Source organism: Pseudophryne corroboree, chromosome 3 (genome assembly GCF_028390025.1).
Source record: "Pseudophryne corroboree isolate aPseCor3 chromosome 3, aPseCor3.hap2, whole genome shotgun sequence".
NCBI classification, from domain to species: domain Eukaryota; kingdom Metazoa; phylum Chordata; class Amphibia; order Anura; family Myobatrachidae; genus Pseudophryne; species Pseudophryne corroboree.
Genome location: NC_086446.1, coordinates 401,012,920 through 401,038,445, shown reverse-complemented (window position 1 = coordinate 401,038,445; position 25,526 = coordinate 401,012,920). Strand labels below are relative to the sequence as shown.

The 25,526-nt window shown below is 44.5% G+C and overlaps 1 protein-coding gene across 1 annotated transcript; it reads right to left on the bottom strand.

Moving 5' to 3' along the window:
- Nucleotides 1-1,143: 1,143 nt before the first annotated feature.
- On the bottom strand, nucleotides 1,144-2,076 carry LOC135057296 (olfactory receptor 11L1-like). Its single transcript, XM_063963184.1, has one exon. The coding sequence runs from the start codon at nucleotides 2,074-2,076 to the stop codon at nucleotides 1,144-1,146; it is 933 nt and encodes a 310-aa protein (XP_063819254.1).
- Nucleotides 2,077-25,526: the final 23,450 nt, after the last annotated feature.

Here is a 25,526-nt window from a genome sequence, read left to right as displayed (position 1 = left end):
GGGATATGTAGCTGGAGGGCTGCAGGTTGGACATGCCTGCATTAAAATGACAATAATTATTTTCCAAAATAAGAGATAAAGATTCAGAAAAAAATTCCTTAAGATCCTCAGAATAGTCACTTTTATTGAAAAAGAATGTCACTGCTTCATGACCCATGCTCCAATCAATAATAGTGTGTAGGATATTTACATCACCACTTCATAATATACAATCCTCCTTCCATGTTATATTATTACATTTTCTCAGGGTGCCCAATGTGTCTTTAAGATACTGTAAGAACTAGTTTATTTTACAAGGGGTTGACAATAGAAGTCTATCATAGCTGAAAGATTTAAAGTTATGCTGTTGCAACCAAATATAATTGGTCTTCCTGGAGGTTTGAGGTGTGTTTGTGAATCTTTTGCAGAATAGTCCAGAACACAATGACTACAACTGTGTAATTTTTATGATTAGGATATCAAGCCGATTATGACCAATTGACTAAAACATATATTCAAAAGCAACTAGTAGGGTCTGTGTGATGATGGGGACCCACTCACACCTAAAATATGATCTGCATTATGATTAATGTATAATAACTGCCTGGGAGTATATCATCTGGATTAAGCAGCCCTGCCATTATACTGTATGAAATTGTCATAATTTGTGAACTTTAATACTTATTATAATCTTTGTAACCTTTTGTAACCATAAGCTTTGAAGTGATTACTTAAAATTAAAACCTAATTTTGAGTGCTGATACTCTGTGATTCTTAAAGCTCACGATCTTCTAATGCCATAAGCTACTGATGCAACAGTATATTTTTCTGGTAAAGCATAACCAAAGAGCCGCAATGGGTGTGGCATTGCCCAGTCCAACTCTTGGTGGTGGTAGGATTGGTATTTTAATAATAAGGTAACCGGCAGACATTACCCGTCACGACCATCCATCTTAGCTAGCAATCTGAGTGCAGATGCCATCGTGATTCGTGACAGTCTGGTTAAACATTATGAATCTTGTGAAATGGGAACTATGAGATTTTACTAAGGACAGACTGAATGAACATACAAGATGTGTGAGTCCTCATATCTTTTTAATCATGTTAGATTGCAAAACTTGTCTGTTTTAGAGCAACGAAAAAAATGAAGTTAACAAAATGCAATTATAATATAGTTTTATATAACAACATTGTTATTGCTTTTCTGATATCCTGGTTCCGGAGACTATAGATGATTGGATTAAACAATGGAGTTACTACTGTATACAGGAGGTATAATGCCTTGTTTATACTGAGCAAATGTCTCTTCCTTGGAACAACATAGATTGCGATTAAAGTTCCATAGTATGTACTTACTGATGTCAGGTGTGAGCTGCAGGTAGAGAAAGTCTTCTGTCTCCCAGAAGTGGAGGGAATTTTAAGGACTGTTATAAAAATGCAGATATATGTCATTATAATCAAAATAAATGGAAGAAGTATTATAGGGACAGATAATGTAAAGATGACAACTTCCACAGTATATGTGTCAGAACAAGACAATTTTAACAAGGGTGAAAGTTCACAGATGAAATGGTCAATAAGTTTCGGACCACAGAAATCTCTGCTAAACACCATTAGAGAAGTATTGAGTGTTACCAGAAAACCTAGCAACCAACAGACACATACTAGTTTTATGCTAATACAAAGGTTCATACTGGCAGTATAAAGTAGTGGGTTACAGATGGCAAGATAACGGTCATAAGACATTACTGAAAGAATGAAGCATTCTGCAACAGTTGATGATCCATATACATAGAATTGTAATACACATCCTTTCATGGACATTTTGCCCACTTCATGCAATATATCATGCAGCATATTTGGCACAATATTTGTGGTAAATACAATATCACATATGGATAGGTGCATAAGGAAAGAATACATCGGAGTATTAAGCTGTTGGCTTGTTGATACTAAAATAATAATCAGGAGGTTGCCAAACAATGTTGCAATATAAATCACAAAAAAAGATATGAAGATTAAAATCTTGAGGTTGTATAATTTTCCAAATCCAAGTAGGACAAATTCTGAAATGTCTGTGTGATTTGCCTTGTTCATCTCTAGATAACCTGAAAGAGTAACTGTTGTGTAACCCGGGTATGGTAATTCAAAAGAAGAAGAGTCCCTGTACTGGGCACACGCGGACAAGTATACTTTCTTAAAGTCAAATATCTGTTACGATAGATGACCACTAATTTTAAAATATAACTTTTATTATTATTACTAAAACATTAGCGAAATATAGTGCATGTGAATTGTGATTAACGTGAATAAATTTAATAAAGTGAATTAAAAAGCTTCGCCACTGTAATGATGTATTTCTTCACTGTCTCCAATGTTTTAAACAGTGTTTGGGTATTAGTAACAACTACAGTTGCCAGATGTCTTGCAATGATACATTTGTATCTAGGAATAAGCAACTCCTACATGTAACTTAATGATACCACCACTTGTCTAATTTTAACTTCGTATTTACAGTGTGCGCATCACTGACTACATTTTACTATATTTAAATGGTGGGCCATGATATAATGTTGCCTCCTCTGAATAATGTGTTAATTACTTTGCTGCTGGCGGGATAATATCCCTGTGCCACTGTCCTAAATGATTATATGGTACCTTATGTGTTAATTTTCTCCTTGAGCTGCCCTTATTGCTGTCTAGCAGAAGGTTCTCAGACAGATGGGGCTTGATATTATTCTCTACACATGTGTGTCGTTGATAATACTCTTTACTATATGGGAGTGGGTCATATTGTTAATCCTATATCGACATCACTTGCACATATGTTTTTCATGCATTTACCATACAGTCACTGCTTTTTATATGGTTCTACTCAACATCTGTTATGCACATGTGTAGTTTATTGAACAATTTTTGCCAAATAATTGTCCTTAATGTTGAAGCAATTGTTTCTTTAATATCACAACCAAAGTGCTCATTAGGCAATCACCCCTATATATTGTGATATTTCCTTATATCACATTTACCAAACAATTTCATAATAGGACAGTTGATTATTCGATATTGTATGCAGCACATGTATTTTCTTTATTTCTAATAGTAAATGGTGCCTGCAAATTCATCCACACTATAGCTGGGACTACTATATATCCCCTCTATATTTGGCCGCTATTGTATTAGATATTATAGGGCCGGCACACCGAGACCTTAATAGAAAGTCCCAGTGCAGCAGTGCCCTCGATTCCTTCCCACACGGTATGTCTGCAGGAAGCCGCTAACCGCGGCTCTCCCGTATGAGACCACCCGCGTGGCTGGGTATACTATGTAGCGGCCGTCTCCCGTGCAATCAGCACACAGGGGGACCCGCGGCAGCAGCACTAATTCTAGAGGCACAATTTCTAAAGACAATTTCAACAAGCTGGGCAAACAATAGTTGTACAGTGGCTAAGCTACAATTTAAAAGAACACATAGTGAATGTGTCCGATCCCTAACGATCGTTTCGCATTTGCTTATTCATAGGACTTTAAAATTAGTGGTCATCTATCGTAACAGATATTTGACTTTAAGAAAGTATACTTGTCCGCGTGTGCCCAGTACAGGGACTCTTCTTCTTTTGAATTTCTATACGTATGCTATCCCTTGGAGCACCTCCCAATAGATAAAAGGTATATACCTAGATTATTTAACATAAGGGAAAGGACACATATCACACACATAAAAAATATTGAATACAAATAAGTGTCTGTGCGACTCATCCTTTACCTAGTAACCCGGGTATGGTATCAGAGGAACTCTGCATAATATTGCACTTCTATGACACTAGATCATCCTGTACCATCACAACCAGGTGTGGTATGAGTTGCCATGACCGGGTCCCCGGCGGCCAGCATACCGGTGTCGGGAACCCAGCCGCCGGCTTTCCGACAGCGGGGCGAGCGCAAATGAGCCCCTTGCGGGCTCGCTGCACTCACCATGCTGCGGGCACGGTGGAGCACTATGCGCGCCACGCTATCTATTCTCCCTCCAGGGGGGTCGTGGACCCCCAAGAGGGAGAAAAGGTGTCGGTATGCCAGTTGTGGGGATTCCGGCGCCAGTACACTGTGTGCCGGGATCCCAAAAACCGGTATACTGAAGACCACCCTCACAACCATTCTGAAAATACATTTCAGGTACAGTACTGTCCATTTTCTGGAATGGATAAATAGCTGCCTTAGAAGTTAACCAATAAATATGTCAAAATTTCACTCATTCACAGCTTACAAATGGTTACATTGGGAAAAATACTAAAAAATAGCTTTGTAAATGTTAATTACGAGATAAATAATTTTATATCCTTTAAATGTAAAAAAAATGGGTGTGGATTAAGATCTAAAGTATATAGATAGACAGTCAATAGGTCGACACCAGATAGCCGACAGTCGATAGTTCAACTGGCTCAAAAAGTCAACAGGGTTGAAAGATCGAGTTAGATGGTCGACATGGACGTAGGTCAACAGAGTCAAAAGTTCATCAGGGTTAAAAAGTCAACATGCAAATGGTTGACACAGAAAAGGTCAACATGTTTTATGTTATTTTAAACCTAATGCTATCCCTAAACCTAACCCTCCCCCTAGTGCCTAACCCTAACTGTCCACTTTCACAGCCTTAAGCTGTCCATGCACCTAAAGATTTATTGTCCAATCTGGCTGGTTGGAACGGAAATCTGGTAATGTATGGGAGCAAATGACAACTGACCATTTGCTCCCAACCACTGAAATACAGACAAAAATTGCCAATCAGACAAATTTGATTCATCCAATTTAAGCAAAATTAGTAGTGCCTTAACCAGTTCTATAGTTCAAAAATCCAACTCATGTATCAAAAATAACACTGTTTAATAGAATAAATAACAAATTAATTTACATAGACAATCAACAATAAAATATTATTGGATAGAGCAGTGTAAATATCACTTGAAATGATAAACCGCATATAAATGCATAAAGTGCCCTTCTGTTTTCGAGGCAAGAAGTCTGGTCTATGTTCCTTAGTGCACCAGTTGATCCGCCGGTGGCATGAACAATCCACAATGGGGGTCATTCCGAGTTGTTCACTCGCAAGCTGCTTTTAGCAGCTTTGCACACGCTAAGCCGCCGCCTACTGGGAGTGAATCTTAGCTTATCAAAATTGCGAACGAAAGATTAGCAAAATTGCGAATACACACTTCTTAGCAGTTTCTGAGTAGCTCCACACTTACTCGGCATCTGCGATCAGTTCAGTGCTTGTCGTTCCTGGTTTGACGTCACAAACACACCCAGCGTTCGCCCAGACACTCCTCCGTTTCTCCAGCCACTCCCGCGTTTTTCCCAGAAACGGTAGCGTTTTTTCACACACACCCATAAAACGGCCTGTTTCCGCCCAGAAACACCCACTTCCTGTCAATCACATTACGATCACCAGAACGAAGAAAAAACCTTGTAATGCCGTGAGTAAAATTCCTAACTGCATAGCAAATTTACTTGGCGCAGTCGCACTGCGGACATTGCGCATGCGCATTAGCGACTAATCGCTCCGTTGCGACAAAAAAATAATGAGCGAACAACTCAGAATGACCCCCAATGCCAAATGATGGACAATCAATAGTGAAAGGCAGAGAATAATCCCGTTATGAAGCACTTAAAATTCCTCTACAGGAGCACTGAGTCCAGCATGCATATTTTTAATGGCTGATATCCTAGGGCAGTATATTTAAAGTCTCATGCGTTAGTAATATGTGACACAGTGTGGCCAATGGCTATAGTTATGTCGCTGAAAGATGAACTATAGCCATTGGCTACACTGTGCCACATATTACTAATGCATGAGACTTTATAAAAGTTACCAATGCGCATAGCTGAAGAGTTCCAAACTTCCACTGGCATTATTTAAGCACAAAAACTGTGTGACGGGAGCTTACTGAAATGAGTTCCCAGAGGACTAAATGACCATTTGAATATTAATATATTTTTATAACTTAATATTTAAATTTTGTATCTCAGATTTGTCATTCTGTATAGGATGTTTCATGATATAATACCTCTGGATATTACTTGTAATTTTTGACAGTGTTATAGTATCTATGTCTTGATTGTAATGTCCAGTGAATTCTATCCAATTCTTTATTTTATTTGTTTCCTGTTTAGATATATTGTATCTTACTTAGCACAATGTATTACTATGTATTTTGGTGGTCATTCTGAGTTTATCGCAGCCAGCAACTTTGTGCTGCTGCTGCGATCAACTAGTCCACGCCTATGGGGGAGTGTATTTTAGCTTAGCAGGGCTGTTAAACTAAAAAAATTTCAAGCAGAAGTTGACTAGCCCTGGACATACTTACCCTGTGCGACGGTCTCTGCGATGCTGGAGCCGGCTTTGACATCAGACATCTTCCCTCCTTTCTCCTGGACGCGCCTGCATTTTCTTGTCCACTCCCTGAAAACGGCCGCCAACGCCTCGGATCCGCCCAGGGACGCCATATTTCTGTCAATCTTTTAGCGGTCGGCTCTGCGACCGCTTTCTTCGTATAGTGCAACGTAACCTGGCGACCCCTGTCGCCGAGGTTACAATGCACGTGCGCAGTGTGGCCCCTGCGCATGCACATTCCAGACCCGTTCGCACTACAGCGACAAACCGCTGCGTGCGAACGGGTCGGAATGACCTGCTTTATTGAGTGCTTTGTTACTAGATCCGGATGGCGGGTTGCCGCAGCAATGGGAGGTGTGACGTAGGGAGGTCATGCAGGAGCATGACTCCGGAAGTCCTTCCAGTTCTACCGCCAGGACCCGCGGTCACCCAAACAACTCCAAACAACTGACCCCACTCACAGCTTGATTAATGGCAACGTTTCAGCACACTTTACTTGTGCTTTTGTCAAGCCCAATACACTTGACAAAATTATTAGGCTTGACAAAAGCGCAAGTAAAGTGTGCTGAAACAAATATTAGACAGCTTTATTTTTACACTGCAATTTAGATTTCAGTTTGGACACATCCCACCCAAATCTAATCCCTCTGCATATGTTACATCTATCTAACCTGCAGTGCAACATGGTTTTGCCCAGTTGCTTGCAAACATGAACCAGGCTCTTGTTTGTTACTAGTCACCATTACCTATTTGCGTTTGCACCAGCCCTATATTATGTGCACAAAATATGCTTGGAAAAGGCATTCTACAGTACATATATGCTTATGCCCAACTCTGCATAGCCTGCAGTGGTATTGATATGTCTTCACTGAACCCTGCTTATGCCAGCATCCTGTCCGTCGGGATGCCAACTATATCTCCATCAGGCATATGTTCAATTCAGCACCAGCCTCATTATGGGCTCAAGTAGAAATGTCACAATTGATCTTCTATAAGCACTTAATAAAGAAGCTGTATTCTTTTTTTTCTTTCAAGTGGTATAAGACAAAATGATCAAATGTTAATATATTTGATGGATTTCTTACAAAATCCATATACTGTATAATGAAATCTTTTTCAAAGTAAATTAAAAGAATAGGCTAGACTGGTTGAAATGAGCAGTCTCTTTATTTCCTAGGACATTGGAGGACAGGGGATAAAAGTCAGTTAAGGTTCAGTGTATCTATATGTTACTGCTCAGGCAGTGCCATTGGAGCAGAGGGGATAAAAGTAATACTGTGAGGTTCTTTGTATCTACACTAGAGTGTATGTTACTGTTCAGGCAGTGCTTGGAATGTAACAAAGTTCTCCTTTTAAACAAAATTAAACTCTAAACTGCAAATTGCCAGGTTAAAGATGCATACTGTATATACTGAAAAACACCAATGAGAGTCTGGATAGTAAAGGACGATAAAGTATATTAAGTTTGGTTAGTACATAACGGAAAAATTTTGTTCACATTCTATACTTACAGTAGCTCACCAATCTATAAAGAAAGCAATGTCATACAGTGATCGATTACCAATATGTTGTATCAAAATATAGGTTGTAGGTATCTGAAATAAGAAAAAGGTAATTGATTTTTTCTTTCTCTGTTCAAAGCTCTAGATTCTGTGCTTCATAGTCATAATGTGAGCTGCTAGATCTTGCACCACCCTTTTAAACCTTTATTTGCCTGTACAAATTAACAAGGGACATTTTATTATTATAGTAACAAGTCCATTGGGGATAATGTAAATTGAAAATTTCCAAGAATGAGATTTTTATACAAATTTCTCTAACGTCCTAAGTGGATGCTGGGGACTCCGTAAGGACCATGGGGAATAGCGGCTCCGCAGGAGACTGGGGCACATCTAAAGAAAGCTTTAGGACTATCTGGTGTGCACTGGCTCCTCCCCCCATGCACCTCCTCCAAGCCTCAGTTAGATCTCTGTGCCCGAACGAGAAGGGTGCACACTAGGGGCTCTCCTGAGCTTCTTAGTGAAAGTTTTAGTTTAGGTTTTTTATTTTCAGTGAGACCTGCTGGCAACAGGCTCACTGCATCGAGGGACTAAGGGGAGAAGAAGCGAACTCACCTGCGTGCAGAGTGGATTGGGCTTCTTAGGCTACTGGACATTAGCTCCAGATGGACGATCACAGGCCCAGCTTGGATGGGTCCCAGAGCCGCGCCGCCGGCCCCCTTACAGAGCCAGAAGGCAGAAGAGGTCCGGAAAATCGGCGGCAGAAGACGTCCTGTCTTCAACAAGGTAGCGCACAGCACTGCAGCTGTGCGCCATTGCTCTCAGCACACTTCACACTCCGGTCACTGAGGGTGCAGGGCGCTGGGGGGGGCGCCCTGAGACGCAATAATAAACACCTTGGATGGCAAAAAATGCATCACATATAGCTCCTGGGCTATATGGATGCATTTAACCCCTGCCAAAATACATAAAAAAACGGGTGATAAGGCCGCCGATAAGGGGGCGGAGCCTATCTCCTCAGCACACTGGCGCCATTTTCCCTCACAGCTCCGTTGGAGGGAAGCTCCCTGGCTCTCCCCTGCAGTCACTACACTACAGAAAGGGTTAAAAAAGAGAGGGGGGCACAAATTAGGCGCAGTATTAACTATACAGCAGCTATAAGGGGAAAAACACTTATATAAGGTTATCCCTGTATATATATAGTGCTCTGGTGTGTGCTGGCAAACTCTCCCTCTGTCTCCCCAAAGGGCTAGTGGGGTCCTGTCCTCTATCAGAGCATTCCCTGTGTGTGTGCTGTATGTCGGTACTTTTGTGTCGACATGTATGAGGAGAAAAATGATGTGGAGACGGAGCAGATTGCCTGTAATAGTGATGTCACCCCCTAGGGGGTCGACACCTGAGTGGATGAACTGTTGGAAGAAATTACGTGACAGTGTCAGCTCTGTATAAAAGACAGTGGTTGACATGAGACAGCCGGCTACTCAGCTTGTGTCTGTCCAGACGTCTCATAGGCCGTCAGGGGCTCTAAAGCGCCCGTTACCTCAGATGGCAGATATAGACGCCGACACGAATACTGACTCCAGTGTCGACGGTGAAGAGACAAATGTGACTTCCAGTAGGGCCACACGTTACATGATTGAGGCAATGAAAAATGTTTTACACATTTCTGATAATACGAGTACCACCAAAAAGGGGTATTATGTTCGGTGAGGAAAAACTACCTGTAGTTTTCCTGAATCAGAGAAATTAAATGAGGTGTTTGATGATGCGTGGGTTTCCCCCGATAACAACTGATAATTTCTAAAATGTTATTGGCATTATATCCTTTCCCGCCAGAGGTTAGGGTGCGTTGGGAAACACCCCCTAGGGTGGATAAAGCGCTCACACGCTTGTAAGGGTTCTATCCTCTCCTGAGATGGCCGCCCTTAAGGATCCTGCTGATAGAAAGCAGGAGGGTATCCTAAAATGTATTTACACACATACTGGTGTTATACTGCGACCAGCAATCGCCTCAGCCTGGATGTGCAGTGCTGGGTTGGCGTGGTCGGATTCCCTGACTGAAAATATTGATACCCTAGTTAGGGACAGTATATTTTTGCCTATAGAGCATTTGAAAGATGCATTTCTATATATGCGTGATGCACAGCGGAATATTTGCCGACTGGCATCAAGTCTAAGTGCGTTGTCCATTTCTACCAGTAGAGGGTTATGGACACGTCAGTGGTCAGGTGATGCGTATTCCAAACGGCATTTGGAAGTATTGCCTTATTAAGGGGAGGAGTTATTTGGGGTCGGTCTTTCAGACCTGGTGGCCACGGCAACAGCTGGGAAATCCACGTTTGTACCCCAGGTCGCCTCTCAACATGAGAAGACGCCGTATTATCAGGCGCAGTCTTTTCGTGGATAAGCGGGCAAAAGGTTCCTCATTTCTGCCCCGTGACAGAGTGAGAGGAAAAAGGCTGCAGAAATCAGCCAGTTCCCAGGAACAGAAACCCTCTCCCGCCTCTGCCAAGCCCTCAGTATACGCTGGGGCTTTACAAGCAGAATCAGGCACGGTGGGGGGCCCGTCTCAATGAATTTCAGCGCGCAGTGGGCTCACTCGCAAGTAGACCCCTGGATCCTTCAGGTGATATCTCAGGGGTACAAATTAGAATTCGAGACGTCTCCCCCTCGCCGTTTCCTAATGTCGGCTTTACCGATGTCTCCTTCTGACAGGGAGACAGTTTTGGAAGCCATTCACAAGCTGTATTCCCAGCAGGTGATAATCAAGATACCCCTCCTGCAACAGGGAACGGGGTATTATTCCACACTGTTGTGGTACCGAAGCCGGACGGCTCGGTGAGACCGATTCTAAATCTAAAATCTTTGAACACTTACATACAGAGGTTCAAATTCAAGATTGAGTCACTCAGAGCAGTGATTGCGAACCTGGAAGAAGGGGACTACATGATGTCTCGGGACATCAAGGATGCTTACCTTCATGTCAAAATTTACCCTTCTCACCAAGGGTACCTCAGGTTTATGGTACAGAACTGTCACTATCAGTTCAGACGCTGCCGTATGGATGGTAGTGATGAGCGGGTTCGGTTTTACTCGGTTTTACTCGGTTTTACTCGGTTCTCAAAACGGCATCTTATTGGCTCACGGATGTCACGTGTTTTGGATAGCCAATAAGATGCCGTTTTGAGAACCGAGTAAAACCGAGTAAAACCGAGTAAAACCGAACCTCGCTCATCTCTAATGGATGGTCCATGGCACCCCGGGTCTTTACCAAGGTAATGGCCGAAATGATGATATTCCTTCAAAGGAAGGGAATTTTAGTTATCCCTTACTTGGACGATTCCCTGATAAGGGTAAGATCCAGGGAACAGTTGGAGGTCGGTGTAGCACTATCTCAGGTACTGTTGCTGCAGCACGGTTGGATTCTCAATATTCGAAAATCGCAGCTGGTTCCGACGACTTGTCTTCTGTTCCTAGGGATGATCCTGGACACAGTCCAGAAAAAGGTGTTTCTCCCGGAGGAGAAAGCCAGGGAGTTATCCGAGCTAGTCAGGAACCTCCTAAAACCGAGCCAAGTCTCAGTGCATCAATGCACAAGGGTTCTGGGTAAAATGGTGGCTTCCTACGAAGCAATCCCATTCGGCAGATTCCACGCAAGAACTTTCCAGTGGGACCTGCTGGACAAATGGTCCGGGTCGCATCTTCAGATGCATCAGCGGATAACCCTGTCACCAAGGACAAGGGTGTCCCTCCTGTGGTGGTTACAGAGTGCTCATCTTCTAGAGGGCCGCAGATTCGGCATTCAGGACTGGGTCCTGGTAACCACGGATGCCAGCCTGCGAGGCTGGGGAGCAGTCACACAGGGAAGGAATATCCAGGACTTATGGTCAAGCCTGGAGACATCACTTCACATAAATATCCTGAAGCTAAGGGACATTTACAATGCTCTAAGCTTAGCAAGACCTCTGCTTCAAGGTCAGCCGGTGTTGATCCAGTCGGACAACATCACGGCAGTCACCCACGTAAACAGACAGGGTGGCACAAGAAGCAGGAGGGCAATGGCAGAAGCTGCAAGGATTCTTCGCTGGGCGGAAAATCATGTGATAGCACTGTCAGCAGTATTCATTCCGGGAGTGGACAACTGGGAAGCAGACTTCCTCAGCACGACCGCCACCCGGGAGAGTGGGGACTTCACCCAAAAGTCTTCCACATGATTATAAACCGTTGGGAAAAACTCGACAGGTATTGCGCCAGGTCCAGGGACCCTCAGGCAATAGCTGTAGACGCTCTGGTAACACCGTGGGTGTACCAGTCAGGGTATGTGTTCCCTCCTCTGCCTCTCATACCCAAGGTACTGAGATTGATAAGATGGAGAGGAGTAAGCACTATATTCATGGCTACGGATTGGCCAAGTAGGATTTGGTAACCGGAACTTCAAGAGATGCTCACGGAGGATCCGTGGCCTCTACCTCTAAGAAGGGACCTGCTCCAGCAAGGACCCTGTCTGTTCCAAGACTTACCGCGGCTGCGTTTGACGGCATGGCGGTTGAACGCCGGATCCTGAAGGAAAAAAGGCATTCCGGATGAAGTCATCCCTATCCTGATCAAAGCCAGGAAGGATGTAACCGCAAAAACATTATCACCGCAATTGGCGAAAATATGTTGCGTGGTGCGAGGCCAGTAAGGCCCGCCGGTGGAAATTCAACTGGGTCGATTCCTACATTTCCTGCAAACAGGAGTGTCTATGGGCCTGAAATTGGGGTCCATTAAGGTTCAAATTTCGGCCCTGTCAATTTTCTTCCAAAAAGAACTAGCTTCAGTCCCTGAAGTTCAGACGTTTGTAAAAGGGGTACTGCATATACAGCCTCCTTTTGTGCCTCCAGTGGCACTTTGGGATCTCAATGTAGTTTTGGGTTCCAAAAGTCACATTGGTTTGAACCACTTAAATCTGTGGAGTTAAAATATCTCACATGGAAAGTGGTCATGCTGTTGGCCCTGGCCTGGGCCAGGCGCGTGTCAGAATTGGCGGCTTTATCCTGAAAAAGCCCTTATCTGATGTTCCATTCGGACAGGGCGGAATTGAGGACTCGTCCTCAGTTTCTCCCTAAGGTGGTTTTAGCGTTTCACCTGAACCAACCTATTTGTGGTGCCTGCGGCTACTAGGGACTTGGAGGACTCCAAGTTGCTAGACGTTGTCAGGGCCCTGAAAATATATGTTTCCAGGAGGGCTGGAGTCAGGAAATCTGACTCGCTGTTTATCCTGTATGCACCCAACAAGCTGGGTGCTCCTGCTTCTAAGCAGACTATTGCTCGTTGGATTTGTAGTACAATTCAGCTTGCACATTCTGTGGCAGGCCTGCCACAGCCAAAAATCTGTAAATGCCCACTCCACAAGGAAGGTGGGCTCATCTTGGGCGGCTGCCCGAGGGGTCTCGGCTTTACAACTTTGCCGAGCAGCTACTTGGTCAGGAGCAAATGCGTTTGTAAAATTATACAAAATTGATATCCTGGCTGAGGAGGACCTGGAGTTCTCTCATTTGGTGCTGCAGAGTCATCCGCACTCTCCCGCCCGTTTGGGAGCTTTGGTATAATCCCCATGGTCCTTACGGAGTCCCCAGCATCCACTTAGGACGTTAGAGAAAATAAGAATTTACTTACCGATAATTCTATTTCTCATAGTCCGTAGTGGATGCTGGGCGCCCATCCCAAGTGCGGATTGTCTGCAATACTTGTACATAGTTATTGTTACAAAAATCGGGTTATTATTGTTGTGAGCCATCTTTCAGAGGCTCCTCTGTTATCATGCTGTTAACTGGGTTCAGATCACAGGTTATACGGTGTGATTGGTGTGGCTGGTATGAGTCTTACCCGGGATTCAAAATCCTTCCTTATTGTGTACGCTCGTCCGGGCACAGTATCCTAACTGAGGCTTGGAGGAGGGTCATGGGGGGAGGAGCCAGTGCACACCAGATAGTCCTAAAGCTTTCTTTAGATGTGCCCCAGTCTCCTGCGGAGCTGCTATTCCCCATGGTCCTTACGGAGTCCCCAGCATCCACTACGGACTATGAGAAATAGAATTATCGGTAAGTAAATTCTTATTATCTGGAGGATCAAAGTAATGTTATCATTTATTTACCTATTAAGGCAACATATGACAGGCCGGATTAACCATAGGGCTGGAGGAGCTGCAGATCCAGGCCCACCATTGATAATAGGCCCACAGATCCCATGCACCATAGACATTGTAAACAGGGAAAAAAATCCCTGTCACCACTATCAGCATTGCAAAGCCCTGCCCCTGCTGTCCTTAGCCACACCCATTCAGCCTCCAGCTGTCTTTAGTCATGACTCTCTGTACACAGAAGCCCCATCTATTTCTCCTAGATTTCCGAAGCACTGCCGATTAATTTTCATTCACTGAAGCCCCTCCTGCACAAAGCCCCAACCCCGTAGCCATCCAAAGCTCCACCCATTCACCCTTCACCTCTCCATTGTCAACTAAGTGGGAACTTGGCAGCTGGGCACTGAAATCATGATAAAGTGAGCCGCAGAGGCTGAGCTGCTGCTGGAAATTGTCACGATCCGGGTATCTGGACGCCATTACCTGCCTTTCAGATGTCTCCTGAGGCTCGCTCAGCGTTCCAAGGCAGGATCTCATCTGTGTCCACATACTGCACATTCCTCCTGTCACGCTGAGATGCTGTCACAGCGGCGCCATGTTTGAATCCTGCATGGCGTCTCCCGTTCTCCGCGGCCTCCGCCGCCGCTCCTGTGTTATAGGTGCAGGTTGTCAGTGTGGTGTTCCATGCCTGCCGCGGCCTCCGTTGTCATCCACGAGTATCAGCATACATTTCTCAGTCTGGCGTCTCCTGTCCTCTGCGGCCGGCGCCGCCATTGCAGTTATGTTTCCACATGGTTTCCTAAACCAGTTTTCCCTCCAAGTTCTAACATGGGCGCAGCCATGTTGGATTCAATCACATGCTTCAGTTCCTCCAATCCACTGCCTGGAAATCTGCATAATTGCCCAGCCAATACCTGCATTGCTGCAGGTATAAGTATCCTGTGCCTGGGCCAGCAAATGGTCAGTGCTTTGTTTGTCATACCTTGTTCCAGTCTCTCTCCTGTGATTGTGTTTCCAGGTTCCAGCTCCTGTCTCCAGCATCCACCAAAGAGACCCGCACCTGCCTACCATCCTGCGGTGCAGCCTGACTCTGCAGTCCACCGTGGCTGATCCAGTTTCCAGCTTCCAGCTATTTCATCTGCTTCCAGCAGTATCCACTACGACCGGTAATCATCCTTCAATTCCTCTGTTTCCACGCTCCCTAGCATCTTACTATATTCACACCGTGTTTCATCACCTGGCTGGTTCCACCCAGCATTCATTCAGTGACTTTATCATCTGGCTGATTCCATTCCGCATCCACTCCGTGTCTTACCACCTGACTGGTTCCATCCAGCAATTACAACAGCTGATTCAAGTTACCAACTTCATCTGTTCCATCTACTGGCATGTTCCTTGGATATCTTCACTACTACAGCCAGGCCTGGTAAGGTTATTCCATCTAAGGACTGTAACAGCTGTTCTTACCTACCAGTGTCCAGTGTAACCATTTCATGGTCAGAGTGCTCCAGGAATCATATTATTTATCATTGCCATTATTTACCTTGAATGCTGTTTGTTTACACTGAGTCTGTTAATAAACTTTTATTTTGACTTTTACCTGGTTGTCATGGTCACACCTTTGGGTTTCCTTTTAACACTTACATGTCCAGGGGTCTGATTAAACCTCCCCGGTTTAAGTTCCTCTCAGCCCCTACAACTGAGGCTTTCTCCTGTCAGCCAAAACCCTCAGTTGTGACAGAAATAACGGACTGAGGGGTCTATTTACTAAGCCTTGGATGGAGATAAAGTCGATGGAGATAAAGTACCAGCCATTCGGCTCCTAACTGTCATTTTTCAAACACAGCCTGTAACATGACAGTTAGGAGACGATTGGGTGGTGCTTTATTTCCAGCGACTTTATCTCCATCCAAGGATTAGTAAATAGACCCCTGAGAAACACTTGGCACAGCAGCTGTCAGTGGTGAAAAGTGCATACATCCCACAGGTCGATCACTAAGTGGTGTCTGTGTGAGTAAGTTGTATCTGTGTTGTGTGTGTCAGTAAGTAGTGTCTGTCAGTGTGTGTATCAGTATGTCGTGTCTATTAGTAAGTGTGTGTCAGTAAGTTGAATCAGTCATTACATGGTGTCTGTGTCAGTAAGTGGTGCCTGTGTGTGTGTTCAATGATGGAACTAGCACCGTGGAACTGCAATGTATCGGGGGCCCACCAAAGTGAAGGGCCTGTAGCCACTGGCATTAAAACGATCACACAGCATTATGGCATAACAACAGTCACAGACTCATTACATGCCACTTCACTGGCTGCCGCTTGTGCCACTGAGTAGACAACACAACCACTGCCATCAGTGAGTGACAGTGGTTTTGGGGGGGCCCAGCCGGATTGAAAGGAGGGTCCGCTCTCTCCCTTCTGCCCCCTCTCAGCTTGAGTGAGTGACTGCCTGGGCCCACATAAGTGGCAGGCTGCAGTCTGTGTCCGGCCAGAGGGGGAGGAGGGTCCATTCTCTCTTTTCTCCTACCCTCTCAGCTCCTCCATCTCAGTAATGCTACCTGCAGCAGTGCAGCCTGGCTCACATGAGTGACAGCATCCCAAAGAAGGGGATGAGAGGCCACACTCTCCATGCTTCTGTCCATCTCCATGACTCTGTCCCTCTCTGTGCCTCTCCTTCTCTCCATGCATCTCCCTCTTTCCATGCCTCTGTGCCTCTCCATGCCTCTGTGCATCTGTCCCTCTCCGTGCCTCTGTCCATCTCCATGCCTCTCAATGCCTCTGTGCATCTGTCTGTCTCCATGCCTCTGTATCTCTCTTTTCATGACTCTATGACTCTAACTCTCTCTCTCCAGGTCTCTCATATGTCACAATGCCAAACGTCCAAGGGAGGAAAGGAGAAGCCATTTCCCTATGCAGCAGCACCAGCCTCTGATTATCCATGTGCACCACAGATGCCGTGCCCGGTTACAGGTAGAAAAAAATACAGTGTGCACAGAATCATGGATGTGAGTCACTTCCTGCAGCCCCTAAATGAGGATAATATGTAAGAGACGCTATTATTGTGTAGGCATAATGTGTAAAGGGCACTACTATTGTGTGGAACTATGTGGGTGTAATGTGTAAGGGGCACTACTACTGTGTGAATTTAATGTGTAAGGGGCACTACTACTGTTTGGGACTGCCATGTGGGTGTAATGTGTAAGAAGCACTACTACCATGTGGGTATAATGTGTAAGGGGCTCTATTATTGTCTGGGTATAATGTGTAAGGAACACTACTACCATATGGGCATAATGTGTAAGGGGCACTACTACTGTGTGGGCATAATGTGTAAGGGGCACTACTATTGTGTGGGCATAGGCCCTCATTCAGCATCGGTTACAGTTTTGCTAATAAAGCAAACCTGCAGCTGCTATTACTTGCATGCTGGAGGCTGGCCTGCCCTGCATGCTAATGGTGGCCAGCGATGCAATCGCATTTCACTTGCGATTGAATCACTGAATAAGTGCATGCATTGACTGAGAATAATGTTTGGTATGCAGGTCCTGATGTAAATTTGATAATGGAACTTTTGAGTATGGTGTTGACATAATTATTTTTTAGATAACAGTCATTTTTACCTGCAGGTCTCTGGATGTGCGATGAGGTTGAATGTGGCCCCTATATGACAGTAGCGGAAAGAGAGATTTTCTTTAACAACACAGATATTGCAGGTTATATACATACTTAATGTCACTATATTGATGACCTGTTCATGATATGCTAAGACAAAGGGAAAACCCAGCGTCAAGGGCATAGTTACCATAGGTGCAGGGAGTGCAGCTGCCATGGGGCCCAGAGCTGAGAGGGCACACCTACCCTTTCACAAATACATGTGTTGTATTTTAAACATTTTTTTTTAACATTGAGTGATACATAGGGGCCCTTACAATCTATTGCCTTGGGGAGTACAATATATCTAGGTATGATCCTGGACCTGCGTATTGTAATTTGACACAAAATGAACTGGAAGGCATTATGTTTTATAATATAAACTAGGCCACTGCAGTGTAGCACAATATGAAATAGGGCACTATTGTGTATCATAATATGAACTAGGAGCACTGTAAAGTGGCATAATATGAACTGGGGCACTGCAATGTGGCACAATATGAAGTGGAGGCATTACAGTGTGGCATAATATGAACTAGGAGCACTGTAATGTGACATAACATGAACTGGGAACACTGTATGGCCCTAATTCAGATGTGATCACTGCTGCAAATCGCATCACAAGTGGTGTTTTTTAGCTGAATGCGAACGCGCAAAGTCACGAGTGTGCATGTGCAGACATACACATGAAATTTGTGAACATAGACAGGCAACGACAGAGAGGTGTGGTGAAGGCAATGCGGGGGCAAGGCTTTGCAGGCTAGAAAAAAGGGGCGTGAAGGTGGATGTGTAGCGGGGGTGTGTGCTATGGTCTGCAGGTGGGGTTTTGGCATGGCTGCAAAGCAAATCGCTGTCAGTGCACACTGAGCATTCGCAGATACCAAGTACAGTAAGTCCAGGGCTGCGCACAGCTTACGAACGCTCAGCACAGGTGTCCTGCCATCGATCTTCCAGCAAATAACTGCAAATCACACACACACCTGTTTTCAATCCAAATGATTCAACATCTCATTACATCTCTAGATCTCTTCGTGGAGAGTACCTTTGCTGTGCGGTGCGCGATGACGTCAACGCGCACCGCACATCATTACAGTAAAGGTCCTCTCCACGAAGGGAAACTAGACGCGTAGTCCTCTCCACGAAGGGAAACTAGTCCTCTCCACGAAGGGAAACACAACGGGCAGCCGACGAAGGGAAACTAGACACGTAGCGTCTAGTTTCCCTTCACAGCGGGCAGCTGGACAGCAGGCAGTGGCAGCGGGGGGCACAGCAGCAGCGGATCTTGCCATGGTGCGGCGCCCTCCAGATGGCGCCGGCGCCCTCCGGAAGGCGGCTCCCCGGGCAAAAGTCCTGCTTGCCCGTGGCAAGATCCGCTACTGTGTGCAACACACAATCTACACACGTTTGTTTACAACTATTACATGTGTCGTTTTGCAAACAATTGTACACAATACACACAACAGATTAACTCATTTGAAATGCCCTCTTTGTGTGTTCACATTGCTTTGAGCTGTCTTTCAAACTGCTGTGCGCTTTCAAAATAGACATGCTGTGTGCACCTCTCCCCAGGGCCGGTGCAAGGTCTCTTTCCACCCTAGGCAAAGATTAAGCCTGGCGCCCCCTAACCTGCAAATAAAAAAACCCACCACCACTTCTCGGAGGTTAGATGCAGGTTGCCACTAGGTGGGCTGGGGTGAATTGCATCATTATACATATACAGAGGAAAGGGACAACACTCAAGGACTTTTAAGGTGAAAAAGTATATTGTAATCAAAGTCACAACATTTTGTGACTGTTCGCAGTATACTTTCACTTTCAAATCCTTGAGTGGCATATGCGGTTTGGTGGGGATATTTAATTATATGTGTTTACATAGATATATACACACATATACATATAGTTGTTTGCTCGTTATTGTGTTCCATTCCCCCATCTGTAAGTATATTACTGACCCCCCTACCTCCACATGTATTGCATTGAGCCCCAGAGCCTGTGTTTTCCCTATTATGCTGTTTGCAAGTGCAAACCACCCATCGGGCTGTAAGATCTGTACTGTCTTTGGTCCCGCAGAACCCCCATAGGTTACTTACCTATAAGTTGTTTCCTTGTTTTCCCTGGTAATTGGTTCCTCTTACAGGCGGCAGCAGCATTACAGCAACGCTGCTGGGAGCCGACATGTAGTCAGATGCTGCTTGCTGATGGAGAGCCGGGATCTAGGGGCCTGGAGGAGGTGCATCAGGGCTATGAGAAGCAGACGTTGGGGTGCCCCCCCCCCCCCCGGGATCCACAGTTATATCCTCCCCTATGTGCCTTCACATGACTTTATGTTACACGTGTCAGCACAGAGGAAACACTGAGACATTATGTGGTACATCCTGATAGTGGCGGCTGTACCTGATTAGAACCACAGCAGTGGCCAGCGCAGTGTAAAAGGAGGAGGTTACATTCATATCATTCAGTTTTTTATTAGATGAATTCAGTGGCGCCCTCCAGAGGATGGCGCCCCTAGGCAGCTGCCTAAAGCTGCCTAATGGTAGAGCCAACCGGGCCTCTCCCACAAACATGCCATGTTTTCAGAGACAACACTTTACTTGTGTAATTTTAAAGGCCCTCTGTGTGTTGACATTGCTTTGAGCTGTCTTTCAAACTGCTGTGTGCTATCAAAATAGACATGCTGTATGCACCTCTCCCACCTACTGTGTATGCCATGTTTTATGAAGGAATATATTTGTTGTGTTACTGATATTACATCATTACCACCATACTGCAATTTTTCAGATAATGTTCAGTAATTATGTTTCAGCTACTAGATTCACAATATATAGTAGTTTGTTTTTATATTTTAAACACAAAATTAGTGAAAGCATTATGGTTTGTAAAAATATTTTTGCATTACCATGCATAACAATCAAATGAACACTATTTGTTGACATAGTGTTGGCAAAAAATTTTGTTTTTATAATAAATACAAAACAAGCAACTGGCTGTGCAGAAAAGAGGCTTACAGTACCGAGTAGTCAGCAACAAACAGCTGGTCTCAGTACCCTGGCTGAGGAATATGCGAGCCAAACAGAAGAAGATACTGGTCCCAGTACCGAGACACAACAATCAGGCCCACAAACAGAAGCTGACTCAAGTTCACAGTCTACTCAATTGCAGCCAGGGAAAGAGATAGAAAAAAAACCAACACATTTGGCAGGATGGAGTTGGACATTCTTGTCCTGCAAGCCATTGACAGAATTCAGTATGTCCCAAAGATTATGTTGGCAGGAACCAAGGAGCACATCTGGAGAGAAATCACTGTCTGCCCCCTTTTTTGGCTGGCTGAAGGGGTGGTCCGTGTGAATGGGATCTGCACGTGGATCTGCGAGAGCCCTGTCCAGTGATATCTTGTTCCTGGGCAGAGCTAGGGGATGGGGCAGGTGTTGCTGCCTCCCTGAGAGTCTGGCCATGGAGGGCTGCGATGGCCTGCATGCCTTGGGCAATGGGGCCAAGAAGGGAGGTTATCTCACATATGCCTTGACGCATAGTGGAGGTGAGCTCACGAACCTACAGGAGCATCTGTTGCTGAAAGTTGGCGTTACTTTAGCCTTGCTGTTCTATTTGTGTTCCAAGGGTAGTGGGCTTTCCGGACCCACATAGGAGATGTTGTCGGCAACACCCTCCCCAGCCTCGGTGAGCTGCACCTCCTGTGCTGTGTTTTGAAAAGGAGACAAAAAAACCAACAACACACCATTAGTAATCCAATTTGAAAAACAGCTTATTTTTTTTTTTACCTGGCAAGACATGTGGAGATTCAAGGGCAAGCATGTCTGTATCCATCTCGGACATGCCTGCCACCTCCTCATCGGCCACACAGCCCAAGGCAAGCTCCTCCAAGGCCGTGTATTGTAGACTCCCTGGGAGTCGCCCTCAACCTGTTTCCTTCGCAGATCTCCACCACGCATACATCTTGCCCTTCAGCCGGCACTTGAAGTTAGCCCATCTACAGATGTTACAAAGTAATTAGTATGCATATTTTAATATAGAATTAATATATTGTTTACATTTTTAGAAGTTTCCTTTTTTATGAATCTGTCCATCAAGTTTAACATACTGTGTATTTTTTTTTTTTTTTAGGGTTATTGGTGCTATTGTATACATCATACAATCACAAATATTATACCCTACATTACTTTGGCCGACTTCTCCTTGTACATATACATAGCAGTAAATATTGTAAGATGTGATTTGTACTTCAAGATGTAATGTTGCCCATAGCAACCAAACATTAAACTGTTCATTTATCTAGTACCTTCTAGAAGGTAATATATGTAATAGTCTTGGTTGCTATGGGCAACATCACATCTAAAAATGAGCTACCATCTTAGTAAATGCACTCAATAGTGTTTTAGAGTATCAATCAGTATGTACTTACCATCTATTTACTTCTTGGGGTGTGCGGACAATTGGGGCTTCCACATTCACGGCTTCAGAGATTTCTTTCCAGATGCGCTCCTTGGTTCCAGTGCTTATGTTTTTTGAGGCATAGTGAATTCTGACAATGGCTTGTGGGACAAGAATGTCCAACTCCCTCCTGCCAAATGTGGGTTGGCATTTTCTCTTCTATTTTCCTGGCTGTGATGCAGTAGTCTGTGAACTTGGGCCAGCTTCCTCTTCAGTTTGTGGGCCTGATTGTTGAGTTTGGGTTCTGGGCCCAGATTCTTCCTCACTTTGCCTCACATCTTCCTAAGCCAGGGAACTGAGACCAGCTTCTTGTTCTATTTGCACGGTAGATGAGGGTACCCCGCTACTGGGTTCTGCTCCTCCCTCCTCTGCACAGCCAGGTGTTTGTTGCTGTGCTTTTTGTTGTGCCAGTTGCTGCTGTCATTGTCTGTTAATGATTCTTGACAGTTTGGCATTGAGAGTTTGGATCTTAGCAATAGAATGGGCAGGAGTCTCTGGACTAGCACACAGGCATTCAAAGGGTGTCAAAACAGAATACCAGGACCTTAAGGGGTCAAACGATTGCAAAAAGTGGCGAACCTGTAGGTAGCACCAAAAGTCTCCCTGAGATAATCCCCATTTAGTCTGTAAATCTAAGAAGGAGACAATACCCTCCACACTCACCAGTTGTCCAAAACGAAATAGGCCCTTGACATACCAGTAGCGGAACACCGATAAATTAAAATCCAGGAAGAAATAAGCATTGAGCAAGAAGGAAAGGTAAGAAGACTTCGAGGAAGAGATGGACGGCAATTTCCTGACTGCCTTCCACCAAGACAAAGTCGGGTCAACAGTAGGATGAGGGGGGGTTTAGGAAGAGTGGAGAGCCATGGGGCTATATCTATAGCGATCGACAGAGAATGATTTTCTATCTGAACCCACTGTTTGGATGAATCCATTCTAGACCACTCCATGATCCTGCTCAAGTGGCAAGCCTGAAAGTACCCCTGGATGTTTGGAATACTAATCCCGCCTCTATCTTTCTGTCTAAACATCAAACTGAGCATCAGGCGCGGGTGGTTTCCACCCCAAAGAAAGTCTCTAAATAGTGTTTGGATATCCGTAAACCATTTCAAGGGGATTTTGATAGGAAGAGCCTGCAATAAATATAGAATTTTAGGAAGGGAATTTATTATAAGTACACCCATTCTCCCAAACCAGGAGAACGGTTTCAACTTCCAAGTCCGGAGATGAGATTGTAACCTAGCCAATAATGGGGTAAAATTAAAATCAAAGAGGCGTGAAAGGTCTCTAGTAAGAATAACCCCAAGATATTTAAGATGAGGGGCATCCCAGGAGAAAGGAAACGCCGTTTTAAACCCCGTCACCATTATAGGAGGAGATGTAATATTCAATGCTACCGACTTAGAATAATTTCTTTTAAAGTTGGAGAGGTCCCTGAAAATGTTAAACTTCTCCATCAAGTTAAGAAGGGAGATTACATGATCTTTGAGAGTGGCTAACAGACCATCGGCAAAAAGGGCGTGTTTAAGTTCAGCACCCCCTATCTTGATTCCTGTAATATTAGGATTAAGCCTGATCAACGTCGTCAAAGCCTCCATACAATGACTGAATATTAAGGATGAAAGTGGTCACCCCTGTCGGGTACCATTAGGAATGTCGAAAGAGCCCGACAAAGAGCCATTAATTCTAATTCTAGCTGTTGGGGAATTATAGAAAGCTAGGATACGTTGAAGGCACCTGGGATCCAGTCCCAGGTGTCCCAGTAGGCCGGCCATGAAACCCCAATCAACCCTATCAAAGGCCTTTTCGGCGTGAGTAGATAACAAAATAGCGGGAGAGTCCGAGGTTGAAATATAGTGAATGAAGGCAATTACCTTGGAGGTGTTATCCTTAGCTTCGCAGCCAGGGACAAAACCCACTTGGTCAGTGTGTATGAGGGATGGCAAAGAAGTTTTGCAAAAAGCTTAATGTCAGTGTTGAGAAGAGAGATAGGCCAGTAGCTGGGACACAGGGAGGGATCCTTGCCCGGTTTGGGAATAACAGTGACATGGGCTTCCAGAGATTGACGAGAAAAAGGTGCATTATCCGAAACAATATTGCAGGCCTCCAGAAATAAAGGGATCAGTCTGTCTCTAAAGGTTTTATAGTAAGTAATCGTGAAGCCATCTGAGACCGGGCTCTTCCCGGATGGAGTCCATTTGAGAGCGGCTTCAAGTTCCAAAGAGGAAAAGGGTTTCTCAAGCTCCTCACTAGTGTCAGCAGTGAGTCTGGGAAATTCAATTTTTGTAAGGTAAGAGTGAATGACCTTCTGTTTCTCATCAATATCCGTGTAGCCCACAAGGGAGGGCAAATTGTATAGCGAAGTGTAGTAAGAACAAAATGTCGTGGCTATCTCATCAGTATTGTGGAAAGTGGAACCTTGGCCATTCTTAATGGAGGATATATAGGAAAGAGTTCTCTGAGAGCGTAAAGCCCTGGCCAACATCTTGCCAGGTTTGTTCCCCCAGTGGTAATATCTGTTACGACATTTCCTAAAAGAGAATTTAACTTTATCTAGAAGCAAATTTGTTGAGTGATGATCAGGCCTAAACAAGATCCGCATATACATCAGATGAGATGGTATTTTTGTGGGAGGTTTCCAAAAGTTGGATTTTTGGTAAAAGCCCATCAATCTGACCTTGTCTCTGCTTCTTAAGATAGGACCCTGATTGTTTACATTTGCCACGCACCACACACTTATGAGCTTCCCAAGTGATAAGGCTTGATACCTCAGCGGAGATGTTTAATTCTATATACATATCTAAGGTGTCTTGTAATTGAGTTTTGCAGTAGGGATTATAGAGGAGCGATTCATTGAATCACCAAGAGCGGAAGGTAGGGTCGGAGGCACCCAGCGTCAGGTCTAACTGAAGGTAGTTATGGTCTATAAGGATATAGTTAATCCTTGAATAAGAACGATGAGAAACAGAGTAATGTGTAAAATCCTGATCGGTTGGATGGAGTATTCTCCAAGCGTCAGACAGCTGGTGAGTGTGGAGCAGGAGCCTCAATCGTCTCGACAGACGGGTCAAAATGGAGGAAGAGCCAGAGGAGACATCAAGCTTGGGGTCAAGAGCCCAGTTAAAATCCCCCCATGATTAAAATACCATGTTTAAGCGAGTCGATTTTATCAAAGATACTTTCCAGAAACATTAATTGTCCTTGGTTAGGGGCATAGATATTTACAATAGTAAAAGTAGTGTTGAATATGGTGCAAATTAACAAAAGGCATCTCCTTTTCTCCAAATGGTGGACTGCGCTTATAGAAATGTGCAAATGAGTAGCAAACAGAGTCGCAACCCCCTTAGACTTTGACAGAGGGTAATTACTATAATAGGCAGAAGGAAAGAAAAATCTATTTTTAAGCTGAGGCGAGGATGAAGAGTGATGAAATTGTGTCTGTTGGACAAGT

What these genes read in the sequence shown, in the direction of transcription:
- LOC135057296 (XM_063963184.1), bottom strand. Translation starts at nt 2,076, where the DNA reads ATGAACAAGGCAAATCACACAGACATTTCAGAATTTGTCCTACTTGGA.